General features: G+C 32.5%; 1 protein-coding gene across 1 annotated transcript in view; it reads left to right on the top strand.

Moving 5' to 3' along the window:
- The window catches only part of LOC114332900 (N-acetylgalactosamine kinase), a 288,678-nt gene extending 270,027 nt beyond the window's left edge, over window positions 1-18,651 (top strand). The window contains exons 7-8 of the mRNA XM_050661397.1: window positions 12,209-12,353; window positions 16,285-18,651. Coding sequence (XP_050517354.1) covers window positions 12,209-12,353; window positions 16,285-16,498 — 359 coding nt within the window. The 3' untranslated portion in view covers window positions 16,499-18,651. The remainder of the gene's footprint in view (window positions 1-12,208; window positions 12,354-16,284) is intronic.
- Window positions 18,652-24,722: the final 6,071 nt, after the last annotated feature.

Genomic DNA, 24,722 nt, shown 5'->3' on the forward strand with positions numbered 1-24,722 from the left:
GGTGCTATAGAAGAATTTTAAAAGTTTCCTGGGTGGAGAAAATTCGAAATTCCACAATACTGGAACGTCTCAGCAAGACTACTGAGATCATAAAAAGCATCAAGCAGAGAAAGCTGGAGTATATCGGATATGTAATGAGAGGTCCCAAATATAGGTTGCTACAAAATATCATGCAAGAAAAATAGCAGGCAAACGCAGTCCAGGACGAAGAAGAACCTCATGGTTGAAGAACTTGCGAGATTGGTATGGTGTTGATACAAGCATGCTATTTAGGGTGGCAGTGAATAAAATTAAGATAGCTAGGATGGTGACCAACGTTCTGAAATTACATGGTACATGAAGAAGAAGATATGTTTTCTTTTTCATACATTCCAGTAATCAACAGTGTCCATAACTTTCGTCGATAGACACGTTTTATAGATTCTATAATACATGATTTCGCCATCTTTTAGTTCTTTTGGATCGGGATGAGAGGGTGAGTTGTCCAACAGCAGGACTGCCTTTCTCAGTAAATTTCCGGGAGAGGTCCGGATATGACAGGTTGTACTGTATATACAAATAAAGTTTCGTTATGTCAAGAACTTTTTTCTCTCGGTGTATGGAGGACGCGGACACTATAACTGATGACAATGGCTGTGCGGCTAGTATGACTTGAAGTGCGATATTTACAGTCGAATAGGTTTTATTGAACAATAAAGAAACAGTAAATTCTACAAAATGAAAATCGTATCTCAGATAGTTTAGATCTTATTAAAACAGCTGCTGTATGTAACACGCCCCCATATCTAATATTAAAATTGCAGTATATTTTATTATTTCCGTTATCTTTATTACGAGAGTAACTGTCAGAAGTTGGTGGAAGATAGTGGCATTTCATCAAGTGACAAAAGCGTATATAGGTTAACGATGTTTTGTTAAGAAAATAAAGTTTGTCACTGAATATATTATACAGATGCATCCACGGTAGACAGAGACCGGTATGCCTATACGCAAGCTAGCTAAGGAGTGACGTCACGTGCGAAGCAAAGTTTCTATTAGAACAGTAACGCTTGCCCTGTTAGTCGGTTAATATTAAATATAAGCATGAACATTTGGTACTTTATTTTATATGGTGTGTAGTTTACAATTTTTAACATTTTTTTGGGTATAGGTTTTCTGATTAATGAAAAATAAAACAAGTATTTTCGACATTTCGCCGCTACATAAAGTGTGTATATTCATATTAATGTAGGAATATAATATTGTTTTTTCAATTAGTAAGCATGTAAAGGAATTCTATTTTATACATATTTCGATAGTCGGATTCATTACTGGAATATTTCGAAAATCGTGTATTTTGAACAAAGTAGGTAGAATGGTTAAATATTAAAAACACTTTACGAATTACTTAAACTAACGTTTACAATAATTATGGTTTGTTTTTTAACCAAGAGGAGTGATTCAAATTTACCGCGCTGTATTGCTTGTTTGTGATTGGTCCAACAGCAGGCAAGTTTACTCCACTGTTATAAAATTTTGACACTAATGACATTTATCAAATTTTGACACTAGTGTCATTTCATAGGTTAATTAAGTTATATCGGCGAGTTTTGAGTTTTCTGTGTTATTCTTTAATTTTTAGATTGTTAGTCTGCTTTTATATAAAAAGCAGTTGTTTTTGGAACTCTTTAGCGACGTATTAATTTGATATAATATTTATGGATTACCGTTGAGGGCCGACTAGATCAACCAAAAAAGAAGATGTATTTGGTTATTATTCTAGTGACTTTCTTGGGTGTGAATCTGTCTCTTTAGTTTACTCCTCCCGGTTAAAAAATAAACTATAGAGGTTACATAATATCTTCAAACTGTCATTTGCATTTTCCAACATTAGCTTACTTTACAATGTTCCAATAATCAGAGGTGTAACCAGGATGATCCTAAGGGTTACAACTACTTGATGGTCTCTCTCTGGGGATATGGAATAGTAATGGTGTTAAGTGTATAGAGCTTAAAGTACATTCAAATGAGAGTGTTATAACCACCAAATCCCTCCCTGGTTACGCCTATGCCAATAATGAATCCAGCCTACAATTTATAGTGAAGATTTATTGCACATTTATTGAATACCTATTTTTATACATTACTTATTAAAATTTATTCCTTAGAGTTAACAAACTTTGATATTTTTTTGTCGAGTTTTCTTTGATAGTTACTCAAACTAATCTTTCTGTTCATTTCTCTTAATCTTATATATAATATACGTATCCTACTGAGGCATAAAAGTAAAGTCGAAGCGAAGATCGGTGGAATATGCGCATTTTATCAATGAAATTCGATATTTTTAAGATATTCCAGAAGCCGCTACAGATAAAATGTTTTAACGACCTATTCATCATTCAGAATTACTCAACGGATATTAGTACAGTTAAAATAATTAAGACGATAACCGGATAACATTGATTTAAAGAGTAAAATTTAGTTTTTTTTACTTTAATGACAAAAAAGCAAGCCCATTAGCAGAACACAATTAAAAATTATTTTGCACATCATATTTGAAACATTATTTGGTTGAAAAATCTCCGAGGGTACATACCTCAAATGGGATCGTGATATTCACAAGTTGAGCCAAGGTTTTCTGTGCCAGCTCTTGAAAGATTTTAGTTTTTTTTGACACAGAGCTTCCATGGATTGTACAAAACAGTGATTCCATTTTTAGTACAGCTTCCCACAATTCTTCGTTTGCTATTTCCAATATCATTTCCTATTCATTTCCTATCACCAATAGGTTTCCTAAACTATATTTATGCTTGAATTTGTATGCCACAAAACCAGCAACATACTTCAAACGAGTCCCGATGAATTTTTTCTTTCACCTCATAATTTTCTGCGACTTTCAAAATGTCATCGTCAGTTATATGATCCTCCAAGCAGCGAGCTTCTATATATTTATTTTGAAGTATTTTGTCCTCTTCAGACTGATATTTTTTCGAACCTTCAGTTTTTTCTCTCATATTAGACAGCACTTTTTGTGTTAAGCAAATATCTTCCGATGCCGAAATATCGCTTGGCAATTGAGGACTTTCTATTGAGCTGTTACTTACGCAAGATTTAGTAGTTTCAATAGTATTGCGACATTCTATAAAGATCGCCGCTGAGTTTTTTCCTAAAATATACCACCTTAATCTAAATTTAAAATCTATTGGCGAAGGATGATCGTTTGCACCACCCATTCCTCGAATATAAGAAAAAAGTTCACTAGCACAACCTGATTCAGATTCGATGTGAAAATATAGTCAACGTTGTATTTTGCTTGTAGGTGAGGAAGTTACTCTTTCAGAGATCTATTGGTAAGCAATATCCCCTTTTGAAATGGAATAAGTCATTTATGTTGTCATCTTGGCGCCGACTTGCAACCACCCATTGCTTTACAAACTCTTCATTTTGAGGAAATCGAAAGTATTTTATGTCTGATCCTTTCGTCACTCGATTATAATTCTTACAATTAGCTACGGCACAACCCCGCATGTCTTTGTTAATACATAAAAACTGAACAAAACATACTTAAATAATAGAAAAAGATCGACACGAGAGGCTTTGTAAAAACAGTTCATCTACCGTACGATACACAAATAGATCAACCCGGACACGGGTGGTTCCTACATTTGGAACCTGTATTATTGCTTCGTAGGTGACATCGTAGGCGTCGGGGTACACATGTTGATTTATTTACGAGCATACCGGTCTCTGTCTACCGTGGATGCATCCAAATGTAGAACATGTAGTGGTGCTGCATATGTAACACCGAACAATGAATTTCACCATTTATTTTCGCTGCTGAACTATGACAATTAATTTATTCCAATTCAAACGTCCTCACTGTATGTATATCGAATACTTTGTTGACGTTAAGATATTCTAATTTTTGCATAAAAACGGTGCTTCGTATGAAAAAAAAAGGAAGATAGATTTTTTGCCGAAAATAGAACAAGGAATTCAAAAATGATTTTTAATTGAAATTTGTAAAAATATCACAGTGGCGTACTATTCTCTTCTTGATTGAAGATTGAAGAAAAACGGAGTCACGGTAGGCGCTAGATTCCTCGGCTTAAAATATATCAGAGACTGTAGCGGTCTTGTAGTCCATTGAAATGTTACATTTTTTAGGCCATACCTTGCATTTGTTAGATGAGTCAATTTTATGTTTTTATTGTATAGGGGGATCAGTTAAGCTAAGTTAAACTTTTTGGGGTCGTCACCCTTGTCCCCCGGCCGCCATCTTGGAAAAGGGGTGCAAAGGGGTTTCGCGCTATATCTCGTAAACTGCCAACCCTACGGAAAATCTAATACAATATGAAATGTAGCAAATTAAATTTACTACAATTTTGTTTCTATTACTTTTTATCGTCAAGTGACTAACCAAAAAGATATAAACAAAAATAAGTAAAAATTTTTTTCAGCGAACAATTTCTACTAAAAAGGTGTTTAATTCTATTTATTTATCCAGGTTTTACAGCTCTCCAAACTTGACCAGATTCTCGAATGCTCATAGGGATACAATAAAAACATAACGTTAGGCTTACTTTTTTATCTTAATATTTTTTTATTCATACAATTTATTATGATTTTAACATTCCTATGCTATGATGAATCTATTTTTGAACTTTCTCCCCACTATAAAACTTAGAACCCTAAGCATATATAGAAAAGGCCCAAGAAGTTGTTTGAGGACAAATTCGCCGATCCAGAAGAAGAATGACGCAACCGCAAAATGCAAAATTCTTCAGAAGAGGGATTTTTAAATATTTAAAATAGGGATTAAATGGAGAGAAATCTTTCAGGGGCATCGGTATGGCGTTTGTTTTTTAACAACAATGGCTTTTATTTTCATCGATATTGGTTCGAATTTCATTATCTTAATTTAATCGCCCCATTTTCAACCCTATCTGCAGTTGCGTTATTGTGCATCTGAAACAAGGTCTAACATAGCGCGTATTTCAGCAACGACGCAATACCCTACCCTATAGTGGCTCAGCACATTTTTACAGTGCGGTCTTGTATCATCTTTACATAGTATTTTAGAAGTTATTTGCGCAATAAACAGGAATTGACAAATTTTGCAGTACGTCATTTTTCTTCCTAACCGAACTGAATATCTGCCTGCTATTACTTTTATTATTATAATTTATCCTAGGTGGCACAGCAGTCGGTCCCCCTCTACTTAACTTATTCTTACAGTTGTGCTACCTCTTTGGCCACATGCAGTCGTATTAAAAGTTGTGAAAAGTATTTTGAGTTTTATAGATTGAGAGTCTTGTGGGTAAAATTTATATTGTTGTGATTAGATAAGCATTGTGTGTTTTTTGTAAGAACGCATCATGACTGGTGGCTATTTAATTTGTAAGAAACCTCTAGTCTAGGGAAAATTCTTTGTCAGTGGGAAAGCCGAACCATCTTTACTCACTCTTGTCGGCGAACGTTTTTCGTCTCTTTATATGGCGGAAATAAAGACGATTGTCTGGATACCCTGAGATACACACGATTCTCCGAAACAGTAACAAAAAATGCATTTAATCTCTTCTCACTTCCTCCAACACAAGATGCAGCCCATTTCCACAGACTCCGAGTGTATCACCAGATTCAGTCATGGCTCGGTAAACATTGTGATTCAGAAAATTGGAGCTGGAAAAAGCATGGAAAATTTTGGATACCAATCCAAACTTCCAAGCCTCCAGTACCCCCGAGCTTATGAAATTCATCTTAAGCAGATGCAATGGAAACTCGAAGTGCATGCGGTTGCCGAAAAGCAGACCTCAAATGTTCAGCAGTCTGCCTCTAATCGTGGTGGTGAAAGTTGCAGCAACATCGTGGACATTTATCAACATTAATTATGGAAGAAAATGAATTGGTAGATGAATTACCGACAATGACGCCGACTCTAACTCTCATTACACCACAAAAATCCACCTCGGATACTGATTCAGATCTTGGCTCGCAGCCTGGACCATCAAAAAAATGAAAAAATAATAACTATGATAGATCTTTTTCAACATATAATAATAAATAATATTATTTTGTCTAGAAATTGTCCGTAGATTAGGCCTATTGGGGGTACCACAAAAAAAAAACGCGCCTCCAGACTCTACCTCATAGTTGGCCGGGAAAAGGGTCAAAAATAGCTTAATAATAGCATAGGAATGTAACCATCATAATAAATAAATATAGGTATAGATAGAAAAGTAAGCTCAAGGTTTTGTTTTTATTGTATTCCTGTGAGAATTCGAGAATCTGGTCAAGTTTGGAGCGCTGTAAAATCTAGATAAATAATAGTTATTTATGTACCAAGTCAGTAAAGTTACTCTTTATCGAGCGAGTCTGATATTATGAGCAGAGCGAGTCTAGCGAGCGAGGCGAATAACAGGCGAGTTCGATAAAGAGTCTTTACTGACGTGGTGCATACAAAATTTTATCGCCAACATAATTTGATATTGGTTTTAACACTTATTTACAATTTACAATTTAAGAACGTTTTAAATTTTTGACGTAATAAAAATTTCATGACAGTGATGACAGATGACTTTTGCATGATGGCCGTTTTCGATCTGTAATCGATAGTTATCAACATTGAATAATTACTAAATCGGTAAAGTTTTGATTTATTTTATATGAATATGATTACAAAATACTACAGAATTTCGCTTTGTGACATAAATTTAATTAACAATGTCGTAAAGTTTATACAATATTTTTAATAATTAAAGTAAATAAATTGTAAGTTAACTCATATAAATAATCGAGTACTTCCATCGACAACTTACATTCAATCTCGATTAATCGCGGCAGGTAAAGTAAAATTCTTCTTTTAGTACAATAAAGTGTGACTTTACAGCCGCAAATGAGGGCAAATGAGTACAATAATGAATGATTTTAGTGACGGTTGGCGATAAATAAAATTAAACAACTTTATAGTGGAAACTGTTCGTTGAAAAATCCTCTATAAAATGGCTATGATATTATTTTATTGTAAAATGAACGGAAAAAAGTTATAACCCCCAAAAGGAAACTTTCCTACAAAATTTTCTCTTATTTTTGTTTATAACTTTTTTGTTGGTCACTTGACGATAAAAATTAATAGATATAAAATTGTAGAAAATTCAAATTGCTGCATTTTATATGTAACTAAATTTTCCGTATGGTTGCTAGTTTAGTAGATACAGCGCGAAAGCCCTTTGCACCCCTTTTTCCAAGATGGCGACCGGGGGATAAGGGCGGCGACCCAAAAAACTTGAACTTAAGCTCACCCCCCTACACATTAAAAAAATAAAATTGACTCCTCTAAGAAATGCAACAATAAATGTAACATTTCAATGGACTATTGATTTAATATATTTTTTTAGAACCCTATTGGACAGATACAGATTTACTATTGTAGTTGTTAAACTCCAATAAAGGAGACAACACCACAAGAAGATACAGTATACCGTTTTAACACGGGCAGTGCCTAATCAACAACGTATTCTGTTGTGTTCAAAGGTAAAAGTAAAATTCTTTTAAAAAACTGAATTTAGATTTTTTCCAAAATGTCATAAACTGATAAAGATGAACTGTGAAGGTCCAAGAAGGTGAAAAAACACCCTGAGTGCTTCTGCAAATAAAAAATAAAACAACTTCGAATGGAGATATTAATTATTACAGAGGCTATAAATAGCAGGACTAATTATTTCTCGGACAGCTAAACAGGACTGACGTGATGGATGTTCCAAAGTTTTAGGTTTGATTTATACGAGCACGTGTATAAGTGAGTCGTTTGTTACGACCACAAGCAGTTACAGTTACAGGGAATAATATTTCATCGAAAAAATGTTCATATACGGAAAGGACAATTTATCTCACTTAGAGATGGGCTTAGTTTGCCGGATACTTTGAAAAAAAAATAGAAATTAAAACAATTAATACACAACACGAGTTGTTAGCACCTAATCTTCTTCTTCTTCTTTAGATGCCGTGTCTGTATTTAGAGGTTGGCCATCATCATGTTTACAATTTTTTGAAACCTCTCTCTATTGGCTGCTGCGCGAAATAATTCTACTTCTGTACAGCCACACCATTGTCTATTATTACGCAGCCATGAAAGTTTCTTTCATCTGTTTGCCTCCACTTTTCCTTGTATTACATATAAGGCGAAGCAGATGGTATTTAGGTCCTCGAATTATATGGCCGAAGTATTCTGCTTTTCTCTTCTTTATGATGCTTATGAGCAGACGTTCTGAATTCATCATTTGAAGAACATCTTCAATGGAAGTGTGCGAAACACACGGTGTCTTTAGGATTCATCGATAACACCACAATTCGAATGCTTCTAATTTGTTTAGCATTGTGTTTTCAAACGTCCATGTCTCACAACCATACAATAGGATAGACCAAATTTAACATTTCAGTTCTTCTTTCGAATATTCATCGACAGGTTTCTGTTATATAAAACTGGTTTCCAGGTCATAAAAGTCTTCCGTGATATTTCGGTCCTAGTTATTATCTCTTCATCAGAGTCACAAAAGAACTTCTATAGCAAACAAAGAGACAAAAGGCTTCAGCTATCAAAATCAGATGTGATCTACAGGATTACAGATTGGCGAAACTAGTAGACTATTTAAAGGCCGAATTACATCTCACAACAGCGACTGTAGGTCATATCCAACAGCGCAGTGGTGTTGTTCTTATCAACACAAATACGATAAGAACAACACCACGGTGCTCACAAAGCATGAGAATGAGAAGAAGTATAACTTTGACTTCGAAAACTAAAAAAAAGAAAGTTATACGAATCGATTGAAATAAAAAGAAACACTAATGCAATCAACACAAAAATATACTAACAACTTTATTAAAATATATTTTAATCTCATTTAAATAATAAATATAACACCACAAAAAACCTCTTGAAAGTCGTCACAAATGTCCACTTTGCAACCTTTTACAACAATATAAAAGATACGCCACTGTAAACATAATTACTATATCACCAAAGTAAGCAATGAGATAAGAGATTTCAAATTTTATTCTGTAATATGTCCAGTACTGTTAGGGTTTGCTCACTACGGAGAGCAATGGATTGTATCCTCGCTCCCTGGTATTTATATTCGTGAATTCTTGCATTTAAAATAATGTATTTATTTTACATATTTATTTTACACGAAACTATATTATCGATTGCTATGTAAAATAAATACATTATTTTAAATGCGAGAATTCACGAATATAAATACCAGGGACCAAGGGTCGGAGCGAGGATACAATCCATTGCTCTCCGTAGTGAGCACAACTTAAGTGTATCAGTTTACGTGTGGGTAAGTGTTTTAACCCATTTAAGGCCACCGTCCTTTTAAAAGACCTCGCTACAAAGATGCCTGTAACTTAATTATTTTGCTAGTTATTAAGAGATGGCGTGCTGTTTCGTGTAATAAGAAGCCATTTTATTAAATAAAATTAACAATTATTGTATAAATCTGCATAGGGATTACGTACACTCGATACACATCGTATCCGCCATGTTTTCCCGTAAGACGCTATGGGAAAACATGGCGGATACGATGCGTATCGAGTGTACGTAATCCGGGCCCTGGATTACGTACACTCGATACGCATCGTATCCGCCATGTTTTCCGATAAGGCGCTACAGTAAAACATGGCGGATACGATGCGTATCGAGTGTACGTAATCCGGGCCCTGGTGTTTTCTGCATAATTTTTGAGGTTACCTGAAAGACTGTTTACAGTTTCCAAACATGACTGATAGAAGGTGAGTAAAATATATTGTTTATATCCCTTAATTTCAAAGATATTTTATGTATGTATTTAAAATGCCTTTATTATTATATATAAAAAGTTATATAATAGAAAAATTAGTATTATTTTTGTATATTGGTTATCAAAGTTTGGTGTTCTTTATAAAGAACGGTGGCGTTTTTCGCTATACTAAGTATGAATATTGTTTTAGGTACTGGACAAAACCTTTGACTTTAAGTGAGTTAATGGACGAGATAGAAAATCTGTCAGATAATGAACTTCCTGATGACATAATTATTTTTCCACCCAAAGATGGGGAAGAGACTGACGAGGACAGCGGTGATGAAGATGCTGTGGAAATAAGTAACTTGCCAGGAAATCAACTACGAGGGGAGGCAGAGATAGTCATAAATGATCCAAAAACCCATACCAAATCCGATATAAAAGAAGATGAAGACGACATTCCTTTGCCGCACTCTAAAAAGAATACTTCAAAGTCTAAAAAACAAGCAGCTCCTACAGTAAATGTGAAAGAACAGAAGAGCAAACGCCGCAAAAACTATCGATGGACCAAGAGAGATATAGATAGCAAGATTTCAAGTTGGAGTATAATAGAAGGTACAAAAAACATCATTTCCCCGGTAGATACTTTTTTCTTATTTTTTGATGATACAGTTATTCAGATGCTTGTTGAATTTTCAAATATGTACGCCAATTTACATAACCGTGAAGGCGATATTACAACAAACGAAATTAAATGCTTTATTGGAATTTTATTATATAGTGGATATATGAGTGTTCCTAGGCGAGATATGTACTGGGAAAAATCTCCTGATTCTACTCACGACCTTGTAGCTAATGCAATGTCTAGAAACCGTTTCAGATTGATTATGCAGAATGTTCATTGCTGCGACAATGCAAAATTAGATACACAGGACAAATTTTCAAAGGTTCTACCACTAATTGATGTAATGAATCAAAAATTTCTTGATTTAGCACCACAAGAAGAACACCACAACTTGGATGAATCAATGGTTCCGTATTATGGAAAACATGGATCCAAGCAGTTTATCCGTGGTAAACCTATCAGATGGGGATATAAGTTTTGGATGGGGACTACTAGGCTAGGTTATGTGGAGTGGTTTGATCCATATCAGGGATCTTCATCCACTATTCAAGATAAATATAAACTTCTTGGTTTGGGACCGAGTATTGTCTTACAATTTGTTGATGCCCTAGAAGTCAAGGCTTCCAAATTACCCTATGATATATATTTTGACAACTATTTTACCACGCTGCTCCTTTTGGAAGAACTTACATCAAGGGGATGTAAAGGAACAGGTACAATAAGAGAAAATCGCCTAGGTAAAGATTGTGATATTGAGGGTTCAGACACACTGAAAAAGAAAGAAAGGGGTTCGTTTGACTACTGCATGGCAGAAGAAAGTGAAATAGTAGTTTGCAAATGGAATGACAATAATGTTGTTTCAGTAATATCCAATCATAATCAAATATACCCAACAAAGCAAGTACAACGGTATTCTCAAAAAGAAAAAAAGAAGGTGCTTGTTGATCAACCTAATATTATAAAACAGTATAATGAAAACATGGGTGGCGTCGATCGGGCAGATGAAAATATCAGTTACTACAGAGAAGCCATCCGTGGCAAGAAATGGTATTTTCCCATAATAAGCCACATAGTGGATCTAGCAGAACAAAATGCCTGGCAACTTCATAGAATTAGTGGCGGTAAAATGGATCATTTACAGCATTGTCGCACAATTACAGTAGGCATTCTTGAATATTTTAAAAAGACAACAAAAAGAGGGCCTAGCAAACCTTCAGCCAATTTGCATAGTCACTCAAGATACGATCGGATGAACCACCTTATTGTCTATAAGTATACTCAAACTCGTTGTGCTGCTTGCCACAAAAAATGTAATTTTTGCTGCAATAAATGTAATGTAGCACTACATCCAAAACAATGCTTTTATAAATATCATACAAACTAGATATTTAAGATTTTTGTATGTTAATTTGTTGAAATAATTAGAATAAAAAACTTTCGTTTTAAAATTTTGGTACTATTAATTATTTTGTTATTCGCAATCATTGATTATGCCACCGTCCTTTTAAAAGGACACCCTTTTTTGAAAAACCTATCGTATTTTTTGCAAAATTTCTTCCATACTTTATTTCTGTCATCCTTAATAAGCCTAAAAATTAAATATCTCATCAATATAAAAGAATAAAAGTTTCGGCGTTAAATGGGTTAACATATTCTACAATAACATCTTGTCTTCATTTGTATGTATATTTTAGAATATTGACAAAGGAAAGGAGTAACTTTGGAACATCCATCACGTCAGTCCTGTTTAGCCCTGTTATTTATACCCTCTGTAATAATTAATATCCCCATTTGAAGTTGTTTTATTTTTTATTTGCAGAAGCGCTCAGGGTGAAAACGTTCATAGAGACGTGCAAGCAGCACTCCGGTGGAGGCGATGTTTTGCCAGTATTAGGTCGTCTTATGTCAGAGAGTCACGAAAGCCTAAGGGATCTTTATGAGTGTAGTCATCCACAATTAGACAGGTCAGTGAGTATTACCTACCAACAAGGGGTTAGGGTTTAGGGTCTTTTTGGGGAAGATGTTTTGTTTAGAATTAAGTTACTGTTATATAAATGTTTAGAAAATACTTGGAAAATAGATAAAACTTATACTAAACTGTAGAGCTATCGAAAATATCACAATCGTCAATGTACCGTTTAATGATATGAATTAGAAGAGTGCATATAGATTTTCACTTCGGAAAAAATCAAACAAGATAGAACTTTTTGTAATTTCATTAAGAAATGTTTAATAAACAACATATTAATAAGTACTACTCGAGAAGTGGGTGCTTCATTTTTTATTAAACAAATGAACTACGAAGTTTGATGTTTTTTTAAATAACTCCGAAAATATAAAATTTAGAACAAAACTGACTTGACCATTGAAAAATTCAGAAAATTTTACAAAAAAAACATTATATAAAGAATTTTCTAAAATTAAATCTGTCACTTCTATAATTTTTTATTTATAACACTAAAGTCGCCCTTCTCACAAACATTGGCTCACTGTAAACTAGCGTACGGCGAAGTGCACTGTTGAGTTATTTTAATGTAGTTCTTTAACTACTCGATCAAATGAAATTTTACAAATTGAACCTAAAAGAAGAATAATTAAGCTATCTTATGGTTTGAAACGAAAAAGCGATGGACTACCCCAGCTAATTGAAACAATATTCGAAAATATTACCTCAACTAACCAAGATAGCCATCGTTACACCCTTAGCTTAGCTCAGTCACTCAGGTGTGTGTTCGTCTTGTCCTAACCTTAGAATGAACTCTGAAAATTGGAATGGAAGCAAACAAAACAATAATTTTAACCAATCATGTTTATTGTTCATAAAGATATAATAAATAAAATGACTTAGTAAATTGCATTAACAAATGTATTCAAATTCTTGCCAAAAACTAACAATTCTGGATTATACTTATGGCTTTTGGTAGCTGATGGTATCTTCTTGATGTCGTATGGTACTGCTGTGGACTTCTCTTGACCTGGGCAGATGTTGAGGCCCTAGGTCAGTGCAGCAAAAGATGTTCAGTGTTGCAGCCTAGATTTCATGGTCCATTGTTGTGGTATAGCCCTAGTTCCATCACCGGTGTGGATGGCTTGAAGCTCCCGGAGGGAGGACTGTGATCTTTATTCCCAAAAACTATAAAACAGAGACACATATCAATCATCAAGAAGAAAAACCAAAATATACCTTTGCCAAACAGTATTCAGAAATAGTAATTGGCAAGGGTACATTACATAGAATTTAGATGAGAATAGTTAAAATTCTGATTAACAAACGTGCATATTAATAGATGAAAAGAAATATAGAAATCAAACACATGGTTGAACATTTGAAGGTTAGATAAAAAAATTAGAAAAACTGTTAGATGGAGAAATATAATTACTGTAAGAAATTATTAAAAAAACTATATGTAGCTCACCCCAAGAGCAAGATGATTTGTTGAAATAGAAATGATTTATTTTTTCGAATTACATGCCTTTTTAAGGATTAATTTTTCTAATTAGTTAATTAATTTTTTTTAGGAGTACTAAATTTTTAAATATAATTATTAATGAAATATTAAAGGAAATAAGGTAAAATAATTATTTAAAAATAAAATATCAAAGATGTGACGTTTGTAACGTTACAGGTTATAACAAAAATAAATAAAATGTATGGGCATAAGTACGGTGGGGGCGGAAAATGAGCCTTACATGAATTCTGTTTAAAAATGATTTAAAAATGTGTAACTAATACAATTTTTCTTATAAAACCCTCAATTTTGCACAACTTACCTTTCAAGCATGGTACTAAATGATGTTTCGTTCAAAAAAAATCTCAAAAATTTAATTCAAATGATTAGTCGTCTTAAAAAATGTAATTTTTGAAATCTTCGTAGTTTTATAGAATTACCACCACTTTTAGACGGTATTACTCAAGTTTTAACAGATCTATTACAGTTTTATAAGTGCTTTTTTAAAGCTTAGGATGTAATCTTTAAAATTAACTGAATTATTTTACTTTAGAGATGAAATAGACTATTTCTTTTTATAAAAATTAAGAAAGATAACAAAAATGTAATACAAAAACCGAAAATTACCAGCTAAAGAATGTTTATATATAGTGATCAAAACTAAAATACATTTAATAATAAACTTCAACAATCATAAAAAATGTTCAGAATAAAAAATTTTTTTAGCTCTTATACAGTATGTCTTCGTAACTTGGAACCTATTGATAACTTTTTTATTATCAGTTTTACGAAAAAAAATTATTCTTTATAAAATACTCTGCATCGTATATAATCTAAGGTGCAATCATCAAATATCAAATTTAATGAATTTTATACGAGGTATGTCAAAAAATATGAATTTCACTCAAGAGTAAAGTATCGTTAAACACAATATCGAAAATTGTTATTAAGAAAAGTTGTTTGGAAATAAAAAATTTGTTTTAGTGTTCAATTACATCCTTCTAATTAAAATATTGTTAATAATAAAGGCACTTAACTCTTAAGGAAAATTCATATTTTTGACATACATCGTATAAAATTAAAAAGTTTAATATCTGATCTTAGATTTTAGACCAGGGAGCGCATTTTATGAAAATAACTTTTTTTCGTAAAAGTGATAATAAAATAGTTATCATAATTGTAATAAAATGATGATGAGTATCCGTAATTTGAGAAAAAATTTAAAAAAAAATTTTCGATTAGAATAATGTAATTGTATATTTAAAAAACATAGCTTTTAATTTCAAACAACTTTTCACAATAGCATTTTTTGATATTCTGAAATATAAATGTACTTTACTCTTTAACGAAATTCATATTTTTGACATAACTCGTATAAAATTTGATATCTGATGGTTGAGTTTTAGATTCTTGACTATCCAAAGCATTTTATGAAGAATAACTTTTTTTCGTAAAATTGATAATAAAAAAGTTTTCCATGTGGTTCCTAGCTACGCAGACATACTGTATAAGAGCTTCCGTATAAGAATTGTCAAATTGCAATGCCATATTCAGATTCAGTATAATCAAAAACAAAATAGAAACATATTTGATCAAAGTAAAATGATGAATTTAACGATATTTTTAAAATTATTAATACAAAACAATTGTTATTGTTTAAACAATTAATAAACAATTAGCGGCCAAATCCGCGAGTAGAACTTTTTAGTTTAACATGTATATAAACTAACAAAAAAAGTTTTATAAAAATATAAGCTTGTTTGAATTTTTCCGAAACGATGCATGTTTTCCTTCTAATTGCACTCCCCTAGAATGTGAAGAAGAAAAGAAAGTAGAGAGAACAAATTATGAATTGATGTGAGATAAAAAGATAGATTATAGACTAAGGAAATAATTGACGGTGAATTGGAGTGAAGTCACGATTTAACGAAGTTTGACGATTAACACAATTGGGGCTGGTACGTATATCCTTGACAATCTCCAAATCTTCATACAAATCTAATCGGAGTGTATTTTTATCTTGAATGTTTTGGATCAAAGACACCTCTTCTGGAACATTAAGATGATGTTTGTTTACTTTAAGATGGTGGGAAAAAGCAGAAGTATTGTCACGTTTAGAGTGTTCAGAAGTTCGAACTGTAAGAGACCTAAAAGTTCTGCCAACATAAGTGGCATCATAATCGGAACATGACAATTTATAAACACCACTGCGATTCATAGTGGATGGGGTCTTTGGTGTTGGTTAAGGTTTTACCAAGAGTGTTATGTACTTTAAATGAAATATGAATGTTGTCAGAGCTACTGAAATTTATTACTGAAAATTATTTAACAAATTTATCCTGTTGCTGATCCAACTTTATAATTTTTATAAACTTACGAAACCTCCAAAAGTCTTTATCGTATTATATGTGGATCCAAATAACCAAGTTTTCTTTTATTTTATTAGGTTAGTGGAGATATCCAAAGAGTACACTTTAGGCACAAGATTGACAGGAGCCGGATGGGGCGGGTGTGCCGTTTCCCTCTTGTCCCCAGAAAACGTCGAGAAGTACACGGAGTTCCTGAAAGAAAACTATTATAAGGAGTTGGGAGTTACCGAAGGCTTTCAATCAATCCTCTTTGCTACTGCTCCCATGGGAGGAGCGTGTATTTATGTTTGAGAATGTTTTTGTTATTGATTGAATTGTCATTTCGAAAGAAAATATACTGTGTTTTAATACCTCGTTCAATCGACTGTCACTAGAAATGGACGGTCTTATTTTTAGAGACTTTTTGGAGAATTTTCTTTGGGAGAAGTCTATGAAATTTGGCATAGGTATATGAAATGTTATCTTGAGATTAAACATTAAAACAGTATTATAAATAAAATTTTTGATTAAAAAAATCTGGAATAAATATTGTTTTCGGAATAAATAATGTATGTATTTTCAGTACTGCTACTAGTAATTATACTACATATGTAAATGTAAAGCTGTAAAGCCACTAAATACATAAGTGAAGTGAAAACCCTTTAAATATTATTAAATTGATATTACACGGTGGCTGATAATTTTATAGAATGTTAAAATTTTAAGGCTTCTGTCGAGTTTTAGGAGAATTTTGCTCTCCCTGTAGTAGAAGTTTTAGTCTCATACAGTAGTACTATATACAGTATGGGTGATGATATAAGGGGAAGTCGCACCTGTGGACTGTGGAGGAAATCTAGGACCAATACGAGATTTTGTGGGGCCTTTACTTCTAGGATGAAGAAGTCGGGTATCTTATAACAGGGCAACTCAAGGCACATGCTTGGTTTCAGTTTTTTGTTATTAAATTATATAAATGAATAAATTATATAAACACGATATGCTGCAAAATAAACAGTACTGAAATGCGCATGCCTCAACTTTGTGTCATGCTTAGAAACATCGTCAGCGGTTTCCGAAGGCCGTTATATCGTATGTGAATGTTGTGTTAATGTTAGAGGCTTCAGAATGCTTCTCAGTTTTGCAGAAAAATTATTTATCGTGGAGTACTTATATCTACTCACGTGCATACAGAAAAGGTCGCGATAGCTGTCCAATCTTAAAATTAACAACGGTTTCAACAAGACGAGGCACATGCTACATGGCCTGGGAGTCTCTTCGAATACAGCTCGATCATTTTTGGGAGACCGCCACTCACCAGACCTAACGCACCTGATGCGTAAGCATACCGATCCACCGTCTGACATTACGGAATCGCGGACTCAAGATTTTCTTCGTGCCGGAAGGCATTTTAAACATCTGGCTCATCGAGAACGTTGTCGTAAATAATGTTTGCAAGGCTATATTATCAGGTATACTAAATTATATACAGTGCTAGTCAAAAGTCCGTACCCCTCCCCTCGTATCTTTTGAACGGTTATACCTATAATAGTGAAATTTAGAGGGAGGAAATAAACGGACGTAAGCTTCTTAACTAGTCATGACAGGTGACATAATCGTGACATATGACGTTACAGAGCCACTGTGACCGATAATTTTAAATGAGATCTTATGGCAAGTGATACCTCGTTTGAAAGGTATTCAAAATACTTATTGAGTCATACTAATTTTTTTGGGTTTTAGTTGATTTTGATTTTGGTGAATAAATTAAATAAATATAATATGTATTGTAGTTTCGCATTTAATTAATAAAAATTCAAATGTCCGCCTATGGTGTTTTTGTCGAAAAAGTTGACGTTTTTCAATTCTCTACGTCAACCTTTTTGTCAAGTAATCATATGCGGAATTTTGAATTTTTATTAATTAATTAAATGCGAAACTACACTTTTATATTTATTTCATGTATTCATCAAAATTAGCTTAAACTCAGACAAAATTAGTATCACTGAATAGGTATTTTCAATATCTTCCAAACGAGGTATCACTTGCCATAAGGTCCCGTTTAAAATGATCTGTTACAGTGGCGCTGTACATAAAGTCATCTGTCATAATTACGTCACCTGTCATGACTAGTTAAAAAGCTTACATCCGTTTATTTCCTCCCTCCTAATTTCACTATTATAGGTATAACCGTTCAAAAGATACGAGGGTGAGTACGAACTTTTGACTAGCACCGTATAAATAATCATAAACATTTCAATATCCATTTCAGTACTGTTTATTTTGTCGCATACTGTATAGCTAAGTAAACTAAATTATAAACTACCTATATGAATGGCAATTCAATCAATGATTACTAATTTTCGGTGAAGGTATATTTTGTGGGCATTAAAAGTTGTAATTATAAATGTATTAATAGCTAAATTTTGTAAATCATTTTATTATAAATAAATATTTTATAAATTCGAGGCCACTTAGTCTTTTAAATATTTTTTTATTTGATTTAGTTTTTTATTTATTTGTTTATTTAAAGCCAATAATTATCTATGTATGGTTCGGACATAGGAGTTTACTGAAGGGTAGTAAATTATTAAAAACTGCCGAAGTTGTTAATATACTCATCTCTTTTCTGAGAAACTTATACCAATGGGTAAAAAATAAGAAAAAGGGTTGATACAAAAGAAAACCTGTACGCAAATAACAAGGAAATAGTGACCAACGGAAAAATATTTTTAAATGAAATACCCATAACAGAATATGAAGAAGAAGAAAAACTGAAGGAAAATGCCGGTCACGACTGAACAGAGGAAAGATGTCGCAACGAAAAAGAAATAATAAAGAAACTGAAGAAAAATAAGAGCCCAAGAAAGAATGAAGTTAGAGCTGAAATGTTCACATATGGAGAACCAGTACTAATTAACCATAACTATTAAGCATTTGGGAAAGTTATTGAAATAAAAGTAGTAAGATAAACACATATACGGGAGGGAAGAATGGATTGAAGCCACACTGTACCCAATTCACAAAAAATGCGACAAAAGCTTATGCCATAATTACAGGGGAATAGAGCTACTAAATATTGCAAATAAAGTACTTATAGTACATACAGAAGACAAGATATACAGCAGAAACCGCTTATTAGAGTACCGGTTATAAGACTATCCCAGTTTATGGAATATAAATTCGAGGTCACGTTTCCATTTACGCCTTAATAAATTTATCCGTTTATTGGAATACATATTAATGAAATAATACCGCTTATTAGAATATTTTTCAGGTCGACGTATAGATTTTTACCTACAATCTCCTAAAAATTTAAATTATGTCTTTTATTATGGTTTCTCTCCAAGGGCCTCGACGGCCTGTAGTGCTGTGGCTGTTTTATATTAGGGTTGTCAGGAAATAAATATTTTATTAGTTTGTTATGAGTACCAAGTCAATCGGTAGCCGACAAATTCACGTTTTCAGGTCATAAAATAATTTCCTTTGTGTACAAACTATACATATTGCCACCCACTTGCCTGTAAAATTTTTAAGAAACAGTTTGCCCAACCTAATCGCTTGTAATGTTAGAAGATAAGACGTTTTCTGAATGGCCAAACCAATACAAATTTTTCTAATTTTTATAATTTAGAGCAACAAGTGACTAGTATTTTATGTAATAAAGAAACAAGCTACAATTACCGATTACGTTTCAAGACTAAATAAGTAATTTTCTTATATTCAAGCGGAAAGCTACGAAAAACAACTGTTGACAAAGTAAAACAGAAAGAAAAATATAAGGTACTACGTGAAATGGGAAATAGTGAAAAATTGGTAGGAATTAAAAACTCAGAAAAAGAGATAATAGAATATACAGTGCTCTTCAGATAAAACTATCCACCTTAACCCGGGAGCAGTCGCCCCGGGTCTTCATATCGAAAGAATAGTGAATACTTACTTTGATGAGCCCATATTAGATTTAAATCCAATTATACCATTTATATGATACAATAAAACATCGTATTCGGAAAAGAAATCCTATTTATGTGACACTGGGGGCAGCACAAACATTTTATTTCACACCTTAATTTCAAAATATGCAATATTTTTGTCCGTGAGTGTAATTTAATGCTAAAAAAATAATGTTCTATTTTATAGATCTCTTTAATTTATAACCCAACTAAAATATCTTGAACGCCTATGCTCATGTTTACTGCCACATACATTTTTTTGTGCGAAATACTTATAGGTATCAGTGTTGAAAGCGGTTACTCACCACCTATAGGACTTCTTGTTATGTTATTACCTCGTCTAATCATTGTAAAACAAGACAATTAGTCAGTCAACCTTAATTAAAATTGATCGCATGCGGATTTTTATTTTTACTTTTTTGAGATCGGTTTCTTGTGACTTCTTACTTCACCTAAATTTTAGTCTATGGAATGTTGCAAAATGTGTTAATAATGGTAATAGAAGTAGGCGCTGCACGTTATACAGTGTAAAACGGTTTTGTTGTCGTTTTTTGTAACAAGTTGTCGGTTTCGGGTTTAAAACAAAGATACGTGAACTCTTTGATGAAACAAAAGTACATGAACTATTATAAATTTGATACTTAGTTGATGAAACGTTGGTATTAGTGTAAGTACTTAGCATGTATATTTTGTTGGAATTATTTCGTTTCTTACATTTAACTTTTACAAAATATTTTAAATATTTTTTCTATTTACGATCATTATTTATTATTGTCTCTCGTCTACAGAGATTATCGACATTGGAAGAATTTCATTCAAATAAATATTACAATTTAAAATAAATTACAGTAAATAATAGGCATGAATTCTTCTACTTCTTCTTCTTGTTTAGACTGTTTGCGACCTGTCGACTCCTGGACAAAGGCCTCCCTATGGGTTCTCATCTTTTCTCTGTTTTTTGTTATTGGGCGCCAGTTTCCCGTCATTTTTGATTTAATGTCGTTTAACCTCATTCTTGTGGCCTTCCTCTACTATGGTTGTGTAGTCCAGAGTAATAAGGATTTTCTCGGGGCACTCAAAGATCCAGGTAGCTGACTACTTTTTTAGTTATTGTAGACCTATAGGAAGAAAACCTACCTGATTCCTGCCTAGAGTTCGCGTCCGTTTTTTAATTTTTAACAATTTAGTGCAAAAATCGCGATTTTTTCGATTTTTGCACTCCATTCAAAATCTAAACAGTTGACATAGAACTACAAAATTCAGTTTTTTAGAACATTGAAAAACCTTAAAAATGCCGATTTTTGAAAGTTAAAAAGTTAATTTGTTGCTACGCCAACTGCAAAATAAGTGAAAATCGTTATTTGTTAATAACTTTTACGCTTTTACTAAAACTACCTTAGAACTTTAGTTTTCACCCAAAATTGAGTATTGGTGTACTTAACAAAAGTTAAAAATTTGAGACCAATCCATTAATTAGTTTAAGAGTTATTCTATTTGTTTATCCCAGAGACCTTTATTTTGCAATAAGATAAGACAGAAAATAAAGAAGATAAGGCAATTCTGAGTATGCCAAATAAAAGAAGAAGAGTGATCGTATCAAAATGTATTAAAACAAGATAAAAAAAAATAATTAATATAGTCAAAAATCCTAATGCCAAATTTTTGATATTTTGTAGTTTATAAACATTTAGAATAACTTTAAAAATGTTGTCCGTAGAAACAATCTTTTTATATGTTTACGCCAGTCAAAGGGAGCAAGAAGAGGATATTACCTCCGAATTCTATCCTACTGCATGGATTTTAATGAAATTTTGGGCCTAGCCTCTACTTATCTCCTAATACAAAGTCTACCCTATGCCGATGTGTGATTTTATCTTAGGGGGTGGTTCCCAACCCTTCTTAGGGGTGGAAAATTTTTTGGTTAAAATTACGATGGAATTCGCTAGAGAACCTAATTCTAAGCAAAAACTGATTTATAATTTTTTTTTGAAAACTATACTTTTTGAGATATTCGTGGTTGAAAATTGGCCATTTTCATTGAAACATAATACGTTTTCGAACGGTTTTTTGCGAATACCTTAAAAACCATACTTCTAACTAAAAAAACTACATTAAACATTTTTGTAGGTTTTAAAATAACAAAAAGACACTTGCCTTCATAAATCTGGTAGTTATAATACAAAAAGAGAAAGTAGGTGAAAATAGTTTGTTTTTTGGTACATTCTCAAATTGGTGTCTTCAACTTGAAATAACAGAGAAACGGTCGATTGTAGGTGTATAATGCTACTAATACTTTTTGTAGTGCTTAAAAAGACTTTTAAAATCAGCTATATTACAGGTCCATTACATTAAAACTAAGCGATATATGCTGCAAACAAAATTGATAACTAATGTATTTTAAGAAAGAAAGAGAAGTAATTTTAACCCCCATCCACCAAAATGTAAATGCATGGTTTTCCTTTTACAATACCTTTTATTATAGTGTACTTTCTATGTTCAAAAAGTTGAACGGGTTTAAAATAAATGGATTTTGAAAAAAAAGATCCAATTTAATTTTCTTAAAAATCTTCCTTTTTCTCCATGTAACTTGGAACAATAAAAAGTAATGGACAATAAAAAGGAAATTTTTATCTGAAAAAACCCTACATTTTTGTGTGGTATCTTTTTTCGTATCTCTTATCTTTTTCGAGTTAAATGGAGGAAAAGGAAGATTTTAAGAAAATTTAAAAATGCGCTCTATAATTTGATCTTTTTTTTTTCTAAAACTAGTCATTTTAATCCAGCCCAACTTTGTGAACATAGAAATAACACTATAGTAAAAAGTAGTGTAGAAGGAAAACGATGTATTTAAATTATTCTGGTGGATTAGGGGTTAAATATACGTACCTACTTCTCATTTCTTCTTAAAATACATTAATCATTAAACTTTTTGCAGAATATCTCGCTTAGTTTGCATGTAATCGACAATTAGTATTGCTCATTTTAAAGGTCTTTTCAAGCACTACAAAAGTCATTAGTATCATTATACACCTTAAATCGACAGTTTCTCTGTTATTTCAAGTTGAATGCACCGATTTGAGCAGGCAGCAAAAAAACAAACTCTTCTTACCTACCATATCCCTCTTTGTATTTTAACTAGAAGATTTATGAAGGAACAAATCTCTTTGTTATTTTATAACCTACAGAAATATCTTATATAGGTTTTTTGTTAGATGCATATTTTTAAGGTATTCGCAAATATCCGTCTGAAAAGTGTCATTTTTCAATGAAAACTACTAATTTTCAACCACGAATAACTCAAAAAGTATTGAGTTTTCAAAAAATAATCATAGAGCAGTTTTTGCTTAAAATTAGGTTCTCTAGCCTTTTCCGTGGCTATTTTAACCAAAACATTTTTCACCCCCGAGAAGGTGTGGGAGCCACCCCAAGATAAAAGCGCACATCCGCATAGGGTAGACTTTGTTTATTAAGCTATTCCGTACTTGCTGTGAAAATATCAAGTAAATAGATGTAGCTGGATGGAATTCGGATCCAAATACCCTCATTGACTGCCCTAATTCGAAAAGCCTATTTTAACACGAATTTTCAAATTTAAAATTTAGTCTGGGTTCATTTGGGACAAAGTTAGCCATATGTTTTTTTATTTACAGCTAATTTGTTTATAATAATTAAGGAATCTCATTAATGCCATTTTAAAGAATGGGATTTGTGTTTTTTCTTAACAAATTTGCACAAACATTGTACCTTCACAGCCCCCTCTACGATTTTTCAAAAATGTAGTTCAAACGATTACTAGGGGGAACCTACAAATCCACCGAGTTAAAATACCGAAAAAGCAATTTCAAACGAATATAATTTTCTGAATCTCCGGATCAACTCAATGGATTTTGATCTTTCTTTTTTTAATTTGTGTGTAATTTCTACATACATTACAAATATGTAATTTGTTTATAAATTTATTAATTAATAAACAGTCTAATTTGTTTAAGCAATTTTTGAAAAAATATTTTTTTTACAAAAATCTAATTTTTAATCATAGTATTATTAATTATCATAGAAAAAGTTAAAGTACATTTTAATAAATAAATGATTTTTATTAGATAATTATTTATTGAAGATAATTTATTTATTAAAGTATACCTTAACTTTTTCTATGATTAATAACGATCTTCTTCTTCTTCTTTAAGTACCGTGCCCAAATTTTTAGGCGTGGGTAGCTTCCATAACAATTTGCCGATATCGTTCTCGATCTTGTGCGGCATGTAACAATTGATCTGCTGATAAGCCAGTCCATTGACGAAGGTTTCGGAGCCATGAATATTTCTTTCGACCAATTCCCCTTTTTCCGTCGATCTTTCCATTGAGTATTAACTGCAGCATCCTGTATCTGCTACCTCTCATTATATGCCCCAGATATTCAAGTTTTCTCTTTTTTATCATCTTCATTAAGTCACCTTCGCCTTGACCTACTCTGTTTAAGACTTCTCTGTTTGAAATGCGTTGAATATCTCAAAGGCTTCTAATTTGTTCATCATGTTAACCTTATGTATAACCTTATGTATGCTAATAACGATAGTATGATTAAA

The sequence above is a fragment of the Diabrotica virgifera genome, chromosome 9 (genome assembly GCF_917563875.1).
Source record: "Diabrotica virgifera virgifera chromosome 9, PGI_DIABVI_V3a".
In the NCBI taxonomy this organism is placed as follows: Eukaryota; Metazoa; Arthropoda; class Insecta; order Coleoptera; family Chrysomelidae; genus Diabrotica; species Diabrotica virgifera.